The 12,826-nt window shown below is 37.2% G+C and overlaps 1 protein-coding gene across 1 annotated transcript in view; it reads left to right on the top strand.

Moving 5' to 3' along the window:
* ttn.1 (titin, tandem duplicate 1) overlaps positions 1–12,826 on the top strand; it is a 143,468-nt gene that overhangs the window by 47,237 nt on the left and 83,405 nt on the right. The window contains exons 71-90 of the mRNA XM_035536429.1: positions 185–763; positions 1,084–1,170; positions 1,870–1,953; positions 2,135–2,218; positions 2,410–2,490; positions 2,858–2,896; positions 5,949–5,999; positions 6,130–6,528; positions 6,655–6,924; positions 7,032–7,307; positions 7,421–7,560; positions 8,041–8,167; positions 9,255–9,518; positions 9,610–9,749; positions 10,673–10,799; positions 10,901–11,167; positions 11,271–11,537; positions 11,631–11,897; positions 12,040–12,179; positions 12,278–12,404. Of these exons, the coding sequence (XP_035392322.1) occupies positions 185–763; positions 1,084–1,170; positions 1,870–1,953; positions 2,135–2,218; positions 2,410–2,490; positions 2,858–2,896; positions 5,949–5,999; positions 6,130–6,528; positions 6,655–6,924; positions 7,032–7,307; positions 7,421–7,560; positions 8,041–8,167; positions 9,255–9,518; positions 9,610–9,749; positions 10,673–10,799; positions 10,901–11,167; positions 11,271–11,537; positions 11,631–11,897; positions 12,040–12,179; positions 12,278–12,404 (3,816 nt within the window). The remainder of the gene's footprint in view (positions 1–184; positions 764–1,083; positions 1,171–1,869; positions 1,954–2,134; positions 2,219–2,409; positions 2,491–2,857; positions 2,897–5,948; positions 6,000–6,129; positions 6,529–6,654; positions 6,925–7,031; positions 7,308–7,420; positions 7,561–8,040; positions 8,168–9,254; positions 9,519–9,609; positions 9,750–10,672; positions 10,800–10,900; positions 11,168–11,270; positions 11,538–11,630; positions 11,898–12,039; positions 12,180–12,277; positions 12,405–12,826) is intronic.

Raw genomic sequence — 12,826 nt, 5'->3', positions numbered from 1 at the left:
ACTATCAGTCATTATGCATTATCCTTTACACATCCTTTTAGAGAGATGAAACTTTAACAAAAATGTACATATATGTTGCATGGTTATATGGTTTCTGCAGGATTATTGTACACAAGAATGTGCTTTAAAATTTTTCCCTACTTGGTACAACCTTAAAAATATTTTATTTTTAATATCTATGCAGCTTCAAAAAGAGTTGAACAAATCATACACAGAGTGGATATTTCAAATAAACCTGAGACATTTTCAGAGATAAAGGAAGTATGTTCCAGAAATGAAGTCTCATATGAAAGTAATGATATGCATTCTAAATCTGAAGAGACATTGTCGTATGAAGCAGGGGAGGTTTATGCAGAAGAGGAAGTGACTCACAACGAAAATGCTGAATTAGAGTTTTCACTGCAGCAAGATGATCTCCCATCTTTAGAGACAAGGGAAGAGAAAAACAAGACAACAAGGAGTTCTGCTGTTGTAGAAGAAGTCAAAAAATCTCCTGAGATGATACCCAAGAGCGATGTTTCACAAATTAAATCAGAATTCTTTGCTGATACAATGATGGCTTCAAAAGATCAGCCTCCCCAAGAGACAAATTTCAGCAGTGAAAAAGATGGTGAAGCTTGTTCTGTACTCCTGGATAGTCATGGGAAAAAGAGGCTGCCAAATGAACCCCAACAAGTAGCATTACAAACTACTGTAAAACAAAAATTAAAACCAAAAGATGATGTTGTCAAATTGAAGAAAGAGCTTAAAATGCCTGAAAAAGGTATTTACCAAAAGTACATAAATGGAATATCTTTCCATTTCTTTGTTCTTCACTTTGCCCAAACTTTTGTTTGTCTTATCTGGCACTGCTTGCCGATTAGGCAAGTGAAATTGTCTTATGTTCATATTTTCTTCTCTGAATTTGTCTATCCAATTCTTGTGGTCACTACTCTTGAATATGCTGTAGCTCTTAAATTAGACAAAACTAGCATCAAACAAAATGATCCACTTATTTGATAAAAAGGGTTATAAAGCTAACTTTCTTTAATCTGATTTGATTAAGTCATTTCTTAATTGACAATGGCTTGCTTTTGTTTAAAGAGTCAACTGTGGAAAAGAAGTCCACACCTGAGTTATCAGCAGAGACCATAGCACCAAGTGAACAAAACGTCTTTCCCCACATGGGAGGTAGAGACTGTGTTTCCATGTGTTCTATGTCTTTCACTATTGTTCTCTTATCTGTCGTTAGTATGTTTGTTTTGTCAGTTGTATCATATTTTGGTTTCCTTTTCATATGTTTTGTCTTTCCTGTAATCTAATACATCCATTTTCATGCGCTTTATCATTTCTTAATTGTGACAATGGCCTGCTTTTATTTAAAGAGCAAGTTGTGGAAAAGAAGCCAACCCTGGAGTTACTAAAGGCAAAAGCAGCAACACCTGAACAAGAGTTTTCTTGCTTTTTGTTCTTTGTCTTTCTTTCAATATTGTTTTCTTGTTCTTCAGTTTTAGTACAGTGTGAAATTGTTTGCTTCATCAGTTGTGTCGTACTTTTTGTGTTGTCTGTTCTGTAAAACAGTGCCTCTGTCCATACACATTGCCCATTTCTTAATTGTGATATTTAAAGAGCCAATGTTAAAGAGGCCAATGTTTGAGATACCATCAGCAACAACAGCAACAACTGAACAAAAAGTCTCTCCCTGCATGGGAGGTGGAGTCTTGTTTCTATGTTTTCTGTGTTTCAGTACTGTCTTTTCTTCTTTGCCTTTAGTACAAGGTTTTCTTTGTCGGTTGTCTTGTGTTCCTCTTTATATGTATTTTGTCTATTTGACAATACAATGCACTTTATAATTTCTTAATTGTGACATGAGCATGCTTTTATTTAAAGAGCACGATGTTCAGAAGAAGCCAGCACCTCAAGCATCAATACCAAAAGCAGCCCCAACTGAGGAAAAAGTTCCTCCCCCTCAAGGTAGAGTTTCTGTTTCCACGTTTTGTCTTTTCCTGTTGTTCTCTTTCTGTGTCTTTAACACAGTGTTTGCTTTTGCAGTTTTATTTTGTGTCTCTCTTTATGTGTTTTGTCTTTTTGGTAATACAATAGTTGTTTCCATACATATTTCTTAAGTGTGACAGTAGCATGCTTTTATTTGAAGAGCCTGATATTCATAAAAAGCCAACACCTGAAGAATCAAAGCCAACACTCTCACCACTTGAAGAAAAAGTTTTTCCACCTGAAGGTAGAGCCTCTTTCTATGTCATCTTTGATTCTCCCCACTGTTCTTTTCTTCTGTCAGTTGTCTTGTTTTCCCTTTATATACATTTATTTTGTGTTTCCCTTTATATGCATTTGTTTATTTGACAACAGAGTACACTTTTCCATAGACATTTTCATTTCTTAATTGTGACACTGGCGTGTTTTTATTTAAAGAGCCAGCTATTCAAAAGACAATACTTGAGGCACCAGAGTCAACACCAGCACCACTTGAGGAAAACATTTCTCCACCTGAAGGTAGGGTCTCTGTACCATGTCTATGTCATTCAGTCACTACTGTTCTCTTCAACATTGTCTTAGCATTACTACATCTTTGAGTTTTATATATGCGACATATGTTTGTACTTTCATGTTATTCCCTACTTTTTATTTGATTTATTAATTTGCTAAAATATGACTATTATTGTGTCATTATGATATATTTTAACACTTACTTGCCCCTCACCAGCCAGAATTGTTTATCTAAATAATTGGCTTTTCCATCCACAATTCATTTTAGGTAAACTCTTTAATGCCTCAGTCCATTCAAACAAATATCATAACACTTAGGCTTCTTGTGGTACACGTCATTAAACTTGTATGATTTTATTATGTTTTTCTGTAGACAAAGGCCCTGTTGAAACTCCTGGACCAGTCCAGAAAGGTATGGTTTCATTATGTGAATGCCACAGATTTATTACTTGTCTCCTTATTTATCTCTTAATTATTGTACTTGATTTGTTAAGTTTACTTTTATTGTGTGTCTCTGCATCATCCTCTCAATTTTGTCAATCTTGTTCTTTAGCTTACAGTTGTCATTTTCTATGACAACATGATTGTGACATGTGTGAAACGAGGTATTGCTTTATGTACCACAGTTGGCGATAACACATTTCACTTCAGTTAATTTAGGTGATTATTTCAATTCAGTGAGTAATTTCATAACATTCACATACACAATTACTGTCATATTAAACAGTAACAAATCTCCTGAATTGGCTAAACTGAAATGTCACTGACACCAACTGTGATGGATGTTGTATGTTTGGCTGTCTGATGTCCTCTACTGTGCTGTCTGATGATGTGACATTTATCACTTTAGAAACATCTAGCACCACACGAAATTTTAAACACAAGGGTAAGATCCGCACTGAAGAAGAGAAACAAGATATGCCAATCTTAAAGAAAGTCACAAGGCAATCTAAAGACAAGGAAGAAAAAACTGAAGTTATGACCCTCGCAAAAGTGATCAGCTTTCAATCTGAAGAACAACCAAAAGAGGTGACTCTTCAGAAAGTCGAGAAAGCTGAAGCTTTTAGGGAGGAGAAAACATACTCAGTAGCAGATACTGAAGTTGAAATATTTAATATTTATGAAGTAAAAGAGGATGATTTGGAATACAAAAATGTTAAAAGAAATGAAAAAACAAAGGTTCTGGAAAAGGAAGAGTATTTTAAAGTAAAGGATCAAAAAGACACTCTGATTCCACGAGTAGAAAAAAGTGGTGATTTCAAGAAGAGCAAGGTGTCAAAGGAAGAAGAACATAAGACACCTCACTTAACTTTCAAAAAAGGATCCAAGTTACCTTCATCAGAGATGGACCAGGAAACTGTGAAGCTGAAACCAGTTGATAAACCTGATCAGTCAGAGGATACTGTTCCAAAGAAAGACAAGAAATATGACAAGATAAGAGACAGATTTGCTTTTCAGACATATGAAAAATCTCAAAAGGATGAATGTATTGCACATATAAAGGAAAAAGAAATGACACCCACAGTTAAAAATGATGAAGTTATTGCATCAAAACCTGTGATAGAATCTGAACAAAAAATCTCCCCAGAGCCTGAGAAGGTCATTACACTAAATACTGAAGTAGAGGTAGAAAAAAGTGTGAATTTTGAGAAGAGCAAGATACCAAAGGAAGAAGAACATAAGACACCTCACTTAACATTCAAAAAAAGATCCAAGTTACCATCATCAGAGATGGAGCAGGAAATCGTGAAGCTGAAACCAGTTGAAAAACCTGATCAGTCAGAGGTTACTACTCTAAAGAAAGACAAGAAATATGACAAGATAAAAGACAGCATCATTTTTCCAACACATGATAAACCTCAAAAGGATGAACATATTACACATATGAAGGAAAAAGAAATGACTCCCACAGTTAAAAAAGAATATGACAAAAAAGAAAACACTTCTAAACATGGAAAATCAGGGAAAAAAGATGTGGAGCTAAGAAAGATGCCCTCCCCAAAGGTCGAGAAACTAATAGAACAAAAACCTTGTCCCCCCAAGACTACCCTAGTAATCAAAGCAGAAAAGGTTCTAAAAGATGATGAAAAAGCAAAAGATTCAAAAAGGAGTAGTCATCTACCACAGGGAACCAAAGACAAAGAGGAGATACTGCTAAAACCCCTTGAACTTGCCAAAAAGACTCCTTCACCAATGGCTCAGAAAGTAAAAGAGGAGAAACCATGTCCTCCCATGACCACTCCAATACCCACATCAGTAAGCATCCCAAAGGAAGAAGAGAAACCAAGAATTTCAAAAAAGAGTGGTCATTCTCCAAAGGAAATAGAGGAAAAAGAGGAGATATCATTAAGACCTGTTCAAGATGCCAAAAAGGTTCCCTCTCCAATAGCTGAGAAAGTAAAAGAAGAGAAACAATATCCTCCCATGACCAAACTAATAACCAAAACAGAAAAGATTCCTAAGGAAGAAGAAAAGGCAAAAATTCTAAAAAGGAGTCGTAAAGAAGAAATATCACTAAAACCTGCAGAACTTGCAAGAAAGGGTACAGAGCTAAAAAAGTCACCTTCATCAAAAGCTGAACCCAGTCTAGTGGATAACAGGTCCAGTGCCACAGAACCTGAAATGGTTTCACCAAAAGATTCAGTTGAGTCTGTAACACTAAAAAAAGTTCCTAAGAAAATCACTCCTCAAGAGGACAAGACAACTCTGGAAACTTCTTTAAAACCTGATAAACTAAAGATACCATTAATAAAAGAAATATCTCCTGGAGCTTTGCAGCTGGAAAAGGTTCCAACTCAGCAAGAAGAAATGTTAGAGGAAGAACCTGAGGTTGAAAAAGAGGAAGAAGAAGAAGCGTGGGGGTGGGAGCTTGTTCCTGATGGAAGTTTTGAATCAGAAGATTTTGGTGTCTTCTTGGAAGATGTAGCTGTAGAAACTCCAGGAGACATGGATGACAAGAGAGGTGAGAAGGAAATGGAGACCTCACCATTGGTATCTCATTCCAGCACCTCCCCTTTCCAACAGAAAACCATCAACAATAATATTCAACCACTAATTCAACCTTTAAAATTTACATTCTTTGTCTTTGTCTTCTATGTATTAAATGTTCTTCAGCACTGTCAATTGTCTGGTTTGTCTGTCTGTAAACTTGTCTGTCCTTCCATGATGCAGTGGGTTCATTTCTGTTGTTTTTAACACAAGTCATCCACTCTGTGTGTTGATCATCCTGTTGTTTAATTCACTTGATTTTATCAGTGTTTTCAAACTATGCATTGTCTTAACCTTAACTTTTAAATATATTTTCATTTCATTTACTTAATTGCAATAATAATGCATGTCTTCCTGAAAGTTAAAACTTGTTGCCTAGCATTTCAAGACTGTTTTTGTCCCTGATTTTCACAGTTTAATATACAACTAAATGTTAAACCCATGCTTACAAAGGCATTAAAATATTTTGAACACAGATGGAAAGCCAAAGGAAGAGCCAGTGGCAGGAAGAGGCAGAGGACTTAGACGTGAGAAGACTGTGTTGACCATATTGACATCTTTAATAGATATGCAAATAAGCATTTAGCCTTAAAACATGTTGAACAGCCTGTGTTTTAACAGCAAAAGTTACATCTCTCCATTCTCAACACCTTTCAGCAAGACAAACTCCATCTCCTGGTGATGCTGGGCGTGGAAGAGGACTCAGACCTGGTGGTGGAGGTGACAAACCTCCTGGAGAGTCACCATTTGCTTTCCAGCTCAAGGCTGTCCCTCTAAAGTTTGTGAAGGAGCTTCAAAACATAGTGCTGCTGGAGGCTGAGTCAATTGGATCATCTGCTGTATTTGAGTGCCAGATTTCACCTTCTACTGCCGTTACATCATGGATGAAAGATGGCAGCAACCTGAGGGAGGGTCCAAAGCACAAGTTTACCTCTGATGGCAAAGACCGTAAACTGGCAATTATTGATGTCCAGCTCTCAGACACAGGGGAATACACATGTGTAGCCAAGCTTGGAAATAAAGAGAAGACTTCCACTGCCAAACTTATTGTTGAAGGTAAGCACAGTTTTAAACATTTTGGCTTTGGCAGATCTGTAGCCAGTAAACTGCATCAGTACTGCTGTGAGTACCCTGAAGAAAGTCTTTTTATTTATTTTTATATATATTTTTTACCATAAACAGAGTTACCTGTTAAATTTACCAAGAATCTGGAAGAAGAAACATCTGTAATCAAGGGACAGCCCATGTACTTGACATGTGAGTTGAGCAAAGACCGAGATGTGGTCTGGAAGAAAGATGGGAAGGAGATAGAGCCAGTCCCTGGAAAGCTCCAGATCAACATTATTGGACTGGCACGTGCCTTGACAATCCAAGATGCCAATGATAACGATGCTGGTGTTTATACCTGCGAGTGTGAACAACTTAAAACTCAAACAACTGTGAAGGTTATGGGTACGAATAAGGCATTTTTTCTCACTTCCCACAAATGGTTTTTTTTTTTCAAATATCTTTAATAATTGCAGAATTAAAAATATTTTTAATGCATGTGTGTTTCTCAGAAATCATTAGAGACTGGCTGGTAAAACCCCTAAGGGACCAGCATGTGAAACCAAAGGCCACAGCTACCTTCAAGTGTGAGCTCTTCAAAGACACTCCCAACTGGAAATGGTTTAAAGGAGATGAAGAGATTCCTGTCGAACCCACAGATAAGACTGAGGTTAAAAAAGAAGGAAAAGATATAAGTTTGACCATAAAAAATGCTCAGCCAAATGATATTGGCGAATATTCCATGGAAGTTGAGGGCAAACGCTACGCAGCAAAATTAACACTTGGCGGTAGGCAGCATATTGGTTTGACTTCTAACTTCCTTGACCTTATCTATGATATTCTGTTGAGGCATTGCTTAAAATTTTGTATGTCTTGTGTCTTATGTTTCATTCTGATGCAGAGCGTGAGGCTGAGGTCCTGAAACCTCTTGCAAGTGTGGAAGTGGTTGAGAAAGAAGAGGCCAAATTTGATACTGAAATCTCTGAGGATGATGTGCCTGGAGAATGGAAGTTAAAAGGGCAGGTTCTTACAAGATCACCAGTAAGACTTAAATGTTCTAACCATTAAAATACTTTTTGGATCTTGTACATTTGAAAACTTGTTTGTAGCATTAGTGTCATAATCTTTGTACCATTAGTGTCAAAATTACTTTTTGTATTATGCTGATATTCATCAGTAGTTGGTTTGTAATGACAGGACTGCTATGGGCTGGATATTTGTCGTTGATAGCCCCCTCTTAACCCAGCTGTAAGAACACTATTTACCCAATACTAACAGTGCAACACCTACTAACATGCCCCTACTATGCCCATGTCACTGCTGTGCTGCAAATGGTCTAGAATCTGCAATTGCAAAAACTGTCAATATCTGGGAGTGGTCAGTGAGTATATGCACAATATAGGTTTTAATAAGTAGGTGGTAAGTGTATGTTAATTTGTGTTAACACTGTGTTAATGCTTTGAATCAATTCTATGTTAATTCTTTGAAATTCTCTGAGTATTTTTGTTATTTTCCTTTAAGACATGTGACATCAAAGCTGAAGGGACAAAGCGATTCCTTACACTGAAAAATGTTCAGCTTGATCAGGCTGGTGAAGTTACATACCAAGCTCTGAATTCTGTGACAAGTGCTATGCTAACAGTCAAGGGTAAGTGAATAACTTGTTTTTTCCCCAAAGAAAGGGGGATTTTAATTCTGAATGTTACTACAGATGCAAATATATTAGAATGAAGACAATGTTGTGTCATACCTGCCAGAGATGGAAATGGATTTCACAGTCCCATTAAAGGATGTTTCTGTACCGGAAAAGAAACAGGCAAAGTTTGAATGTACCATCACTAAGGATGTGTCTAAAGTGATCTGGTTTAAGGGTTCTGATATTATAACACCTGGAAATAAATATGAAATTATTGATGATGGTAAAAAACACATTTTGATAATAAATAACTGTGAATTTGATGATGAGGGAGATTACACTATTGAGGTATTGGGCAAAACATCAACATCAAAACTAACGGTAGAGGGTAAGTTCCTTATCATTCATGGTTATGATTTTAGACCTACAAATTGATAAGCAATACTTAATCAGTTTTTGTCAGTGACAAATATAAGTTAATATTTGGTACTGACGAAATATTTATTCTTTATACAAATTCACATAATGTTGTGAATTTATATTTTGTAATAGTGAAATAATGAGATCATATTCTATACAAGTGAATCTGTTATATACTGAAATAATGTTATAGGTATGAGACTGAAGGTCATCTCAGAATTAAAGGACCAAACTGTGAAGGAAGGTAACACAGCTCGGTTCGAACTAGAGCTTTCACATGAGAATGTTGCAGTGGTATGGTACAAAAACGAACTCAAACTGCATCCAAGCAGAACAGTGTTAACCTATGTCAAAGGAATAAAGCATATATTAGAAATGAAGGCGGTCACTCTAAATGATACTTGCCAAATAAAGGCAGAGGCAAAAGGAATATCAACAAAAGCTAAACTGCTGGTTATAGGTAAACTTTTTCCTTATATCTATTAATACATATGTATGTACATTTTTACGAAGCCCATGTCCACAAAATATGCTGTTTGGACAAAAATGCAGTGATACTGACGTGACACACTTGATTAGACTGTAATTTGTTGCTCTTTCTCTTGTTCAGCACCACAAGAAAACCATTCATAAATGGTTGTTTTTCAACATTTGAACTTTGTTTAACTTGGCTTTGCAGAGGGTGATGCACGCTTCATTGTCAATTTGGAACACTACACTGCAGTCGAGAAAGATGAGGTCATTCTTGAGTGTGAGCTGAGCAAAGATGTCCCTGTGAAGTGGTTCCATAATGAGGTCGAAATTAAGGCTTCTAAAATCGTTTCTATGAGGACAGAGGGTAAACGAAGAATACTCCACATTAAGAAAGTGGAACAGAAAGACAAAGGCGTCTATGTGTGTGACTGTGGAACAGACAAGACTTCAGCAAATGTTAACATTGAAGGTGATCTTTCAGGACAATTTAAAGTTGGTCATTTTGGCATGTTTTTATGGTATATTTCCTCATTCTAATTAGTGCCTTTGCTCAATTTAAGCACGTGATGTCAAGGTGGTCCGACCCATGTATGGGGTTGAACTATTTGATGGTGAGACTGCTCGGTTTGAAGTAGAAATTTCTGAGGATGACGTCCATGGCCAGTGGAAACTGAAAGGCGATGTCCTTACTCCTTCACCTGTAAGTACTTTGTCACCCTCCATAAAGTAATTAGTTTAGTTTTATTTAGTTTTAGGACAGTCCTCAGGGACCCCCAAAAATGAATAAGAATGATTATCAATCAGCAGATCAATAATGGGACACAAAGGATAATCATTAGCTAGGGTAGCACTTAAACCAGCAAACTGGATCAGATCAGTGTTTGTGAGGGTCCCATCTTGTGGGCACCCCTATTGATTATACGGTGGTGCTGGTGGGAAAGTTGCCGCAGCCTGCCAATTATCAGGATATTGTGATCCGTCCTTGGGCTGCTGACCCTTCCCAGCGCCATTCTTTGACCTTGACTCATCCCACCGTTTCTTATGACATTCCCAAGCATAATAACCCCTTTTGTGACAATAATGGCACTCCAAGTTCTTCTTGGACTGGGTGCTAGCCATGGCAGGGACTGGTTGCTGTATTGTAATGGTAAGGGCGCCCGCAGGCTCTAATTCGCACACCCTAGAAGCAAACTCAGTTTGAGACTTACTAAGGAGGTTCTCTGTGTTACACTGCAGAGTTTGTGCATGTTGGGGATTCCTATTTTGCAGACAAGTTGATACGAACAGGTTCCTGTCTGACTTGGAGGTTGATCCAAGGCCCGCCTACTCAGTATAAACTTTGAAACATTAACCTGTTAAATATTTTTAACCTTTTTTTCAACAATTACAAATGTTGTTGGGGGGAAAAAAAATAAAATAAAAAAATTAAATTATATATATATATATATATATATATATATATATATATATGTATGTGTGTGTGTGTGTGTATATATATATATGTGTGTGTGTGTGTGTGTGTGTGTGTGTTTGTGTGTGTGTTTGTGTGTGTTTGTGTGTGTGTGTGTGTGTGTGTGTTATATTCAGTTTACGTGCATGACATGTTTATTTTTTGTCAAACAGGACATTGAGATCGTGGAAGATGGTGCAAAGCACACACTAACGTTATACAACTGCAGAGTAGCCCAAACTGGAGAGGTCATTTTCCAGGGAGCAAATGCTAAGTGTAGTGCAAATCTGAAAGTGAAAGGTAATCATCTTAGTTCCTCTGAAGTTTTTTAAACAGTTCATTACAATATCACCAATATGTGTCCTAACGCTTGCAAGTAAAAAAATGTATTTGTTTTGCAGAACTCCCCATTACTTTTGTCACACCTTTGAGTGATGCGCAAGTATATGAGAAAGATGAAGCCAGATTTGAATGTGAACTGTCAAGAGAAGCAAAGACCTTCCGATGGCTGAAGGGATCTCAAGAGCTGAAGTCTGATGATAAATTTGAAATCCTCTCAGAAGCAAAAAAGCACACTCTGATTGTTAAATCTGCAGCCTATGAAGATGAGGCTAAGTATATGTTTGAGGCTGAGGACAAGCGAAGTGCAGGAAAACTGATCATTCAAGGTAAAAGAAATACGATTTGTCAATCCCAGTTCACCATAATGTGCATTTAATATGGCACTTGTTTTAATACAACTTTGTCATCTTTATTTTACTTACTTTTAAGGTATTCGTCTTGAGTTTGTCAGACCCATCAAGGATGTTACAGTGAAGGAGCGCGAGACAGCAGAGTTCAGCATTGAGCTGTCTCATGAGAAAATCCAAGTAATCTGGTACAAGAATGATGTGCGTCTGCATCCAAGCAAAGTTGTGCATTTGTCAGAACATGGCAAGATCCACACGCTCTCCATTAAGGAGGTGTCAACTGATGACACTGCACTCATTAAAGCAGAGGCTCTTGGGAAGACGTCTGAAGCCATGCTTACTGTGCTTGGTAAATGTGTTAGTGGTTCAATTTTATATATGATTGGGAAGAAAGCAACAGTTTAGGAATGTTTCAGGAACCAACATCCTCTCCTATTTTCAGAGGGAGAAGCATACTTCACCACCAAGTTGCATGACTACACAGCCGTTGAGAAGGATGAGGTGGTGCTGAGGTGTGAACTGAGCAAACCCACTGCTGAGGTGAAATGGTTCAAAGATGGCAAAGAGATCACTCCATCAAAGAATATCCTCATCAAGGCTGACAGGAAGAAACGCATTCTAATAGTTAAGAAGGCAGAGAAGATTGACACTGGAGAATACATCTGTGACTGCGGTTCTGACAAAACTACTGCAAAACTGAACATTGAAGGTATTACCTGATGGACGTGCTCTATTAATATAATTTCTACAGCATATAAACAAGAAAAATAATTTATTGTGCAGTAGTCAATACATTTTTATTACCCCAACTAAATTTCAGATCGGGTCTTTCGTTCTCTTTTTCTGTGCAGAACGTGACATTAAAATCGTCCGCCCACTGTACAGCATGGAGGTCACAGAGACCGAAACTGCACGCTTTGAGATCGAGATCTCTGAGGAGGATGTGCATGGTCATTGGAAACTCAAAGGAGAGCCTCTGCAACAGTCTGCTGTAAGGATTTTATCTCCAATAATCCAACAGTCATAAAACCTCTTGCTGTTTTTGAATCTGATTTTTTTAAACAAAATATTTAAATTTGCTCTCACTAGGATTGTGAGATTAAGGAAGAGGGCTCTAAGCACATTTTGATTCTCTACAATGTGCGAATGGACATGGCTGGCCCTGTGGACTTCAGTGCCGCCAACGCTAAATCTACTGCCCAGCTCCGAGTTAAAGGTAAGCTGAACAAACATATTATTTACATATTTATTCATTCATTATTTAAATTTAAAAAATATTATTTTAATGTGCGTGGTTGATGAATATATAAGATATTTAGAAAGATACTACATACTGGGACATTTCAGTGTAATATCTGCATTTTTTTTTTCATGCCATATAACATTTTAACTGACAATTCTTGGTTGGTTTTCGACAGCAACAGATATGTTATCAGTGATAAACTAGTAGCCAATCAGAAGACATGGTTATTTTAAAATGTTAAGCCTTATCTAGAGTGGGTGGTGGGTGACTAATAGAGCCTGCGCATGCCTCCCATACTTTGTTCCTCACTGCTGACCAGTTAAATTAAACAGAATCTCAATATGCTAATGATGGAAGACCCCTACAGGCAAAAAAGTTTGGCTTGCCTGTTGTAA

Source organism: Electrophorus electricus, chromosome 2 (genome assembly GCF_013358815.1).
Source record: "Electrophorus electricus isolate fEleEle1 chromosome 2, fEleEle1.pri, whole genome shotgun sequence".
NCBI lineage: Eukaryota > Metazoa > Chordata > Actinopteri > Gymnotiformes > Gymnotidae > Electrophorus > Electrophorus electricus.
Note: the sequence above shows the minus strand (reverse complement) of the source record. Positions and strands in the feature narration are given on the sequence as shown.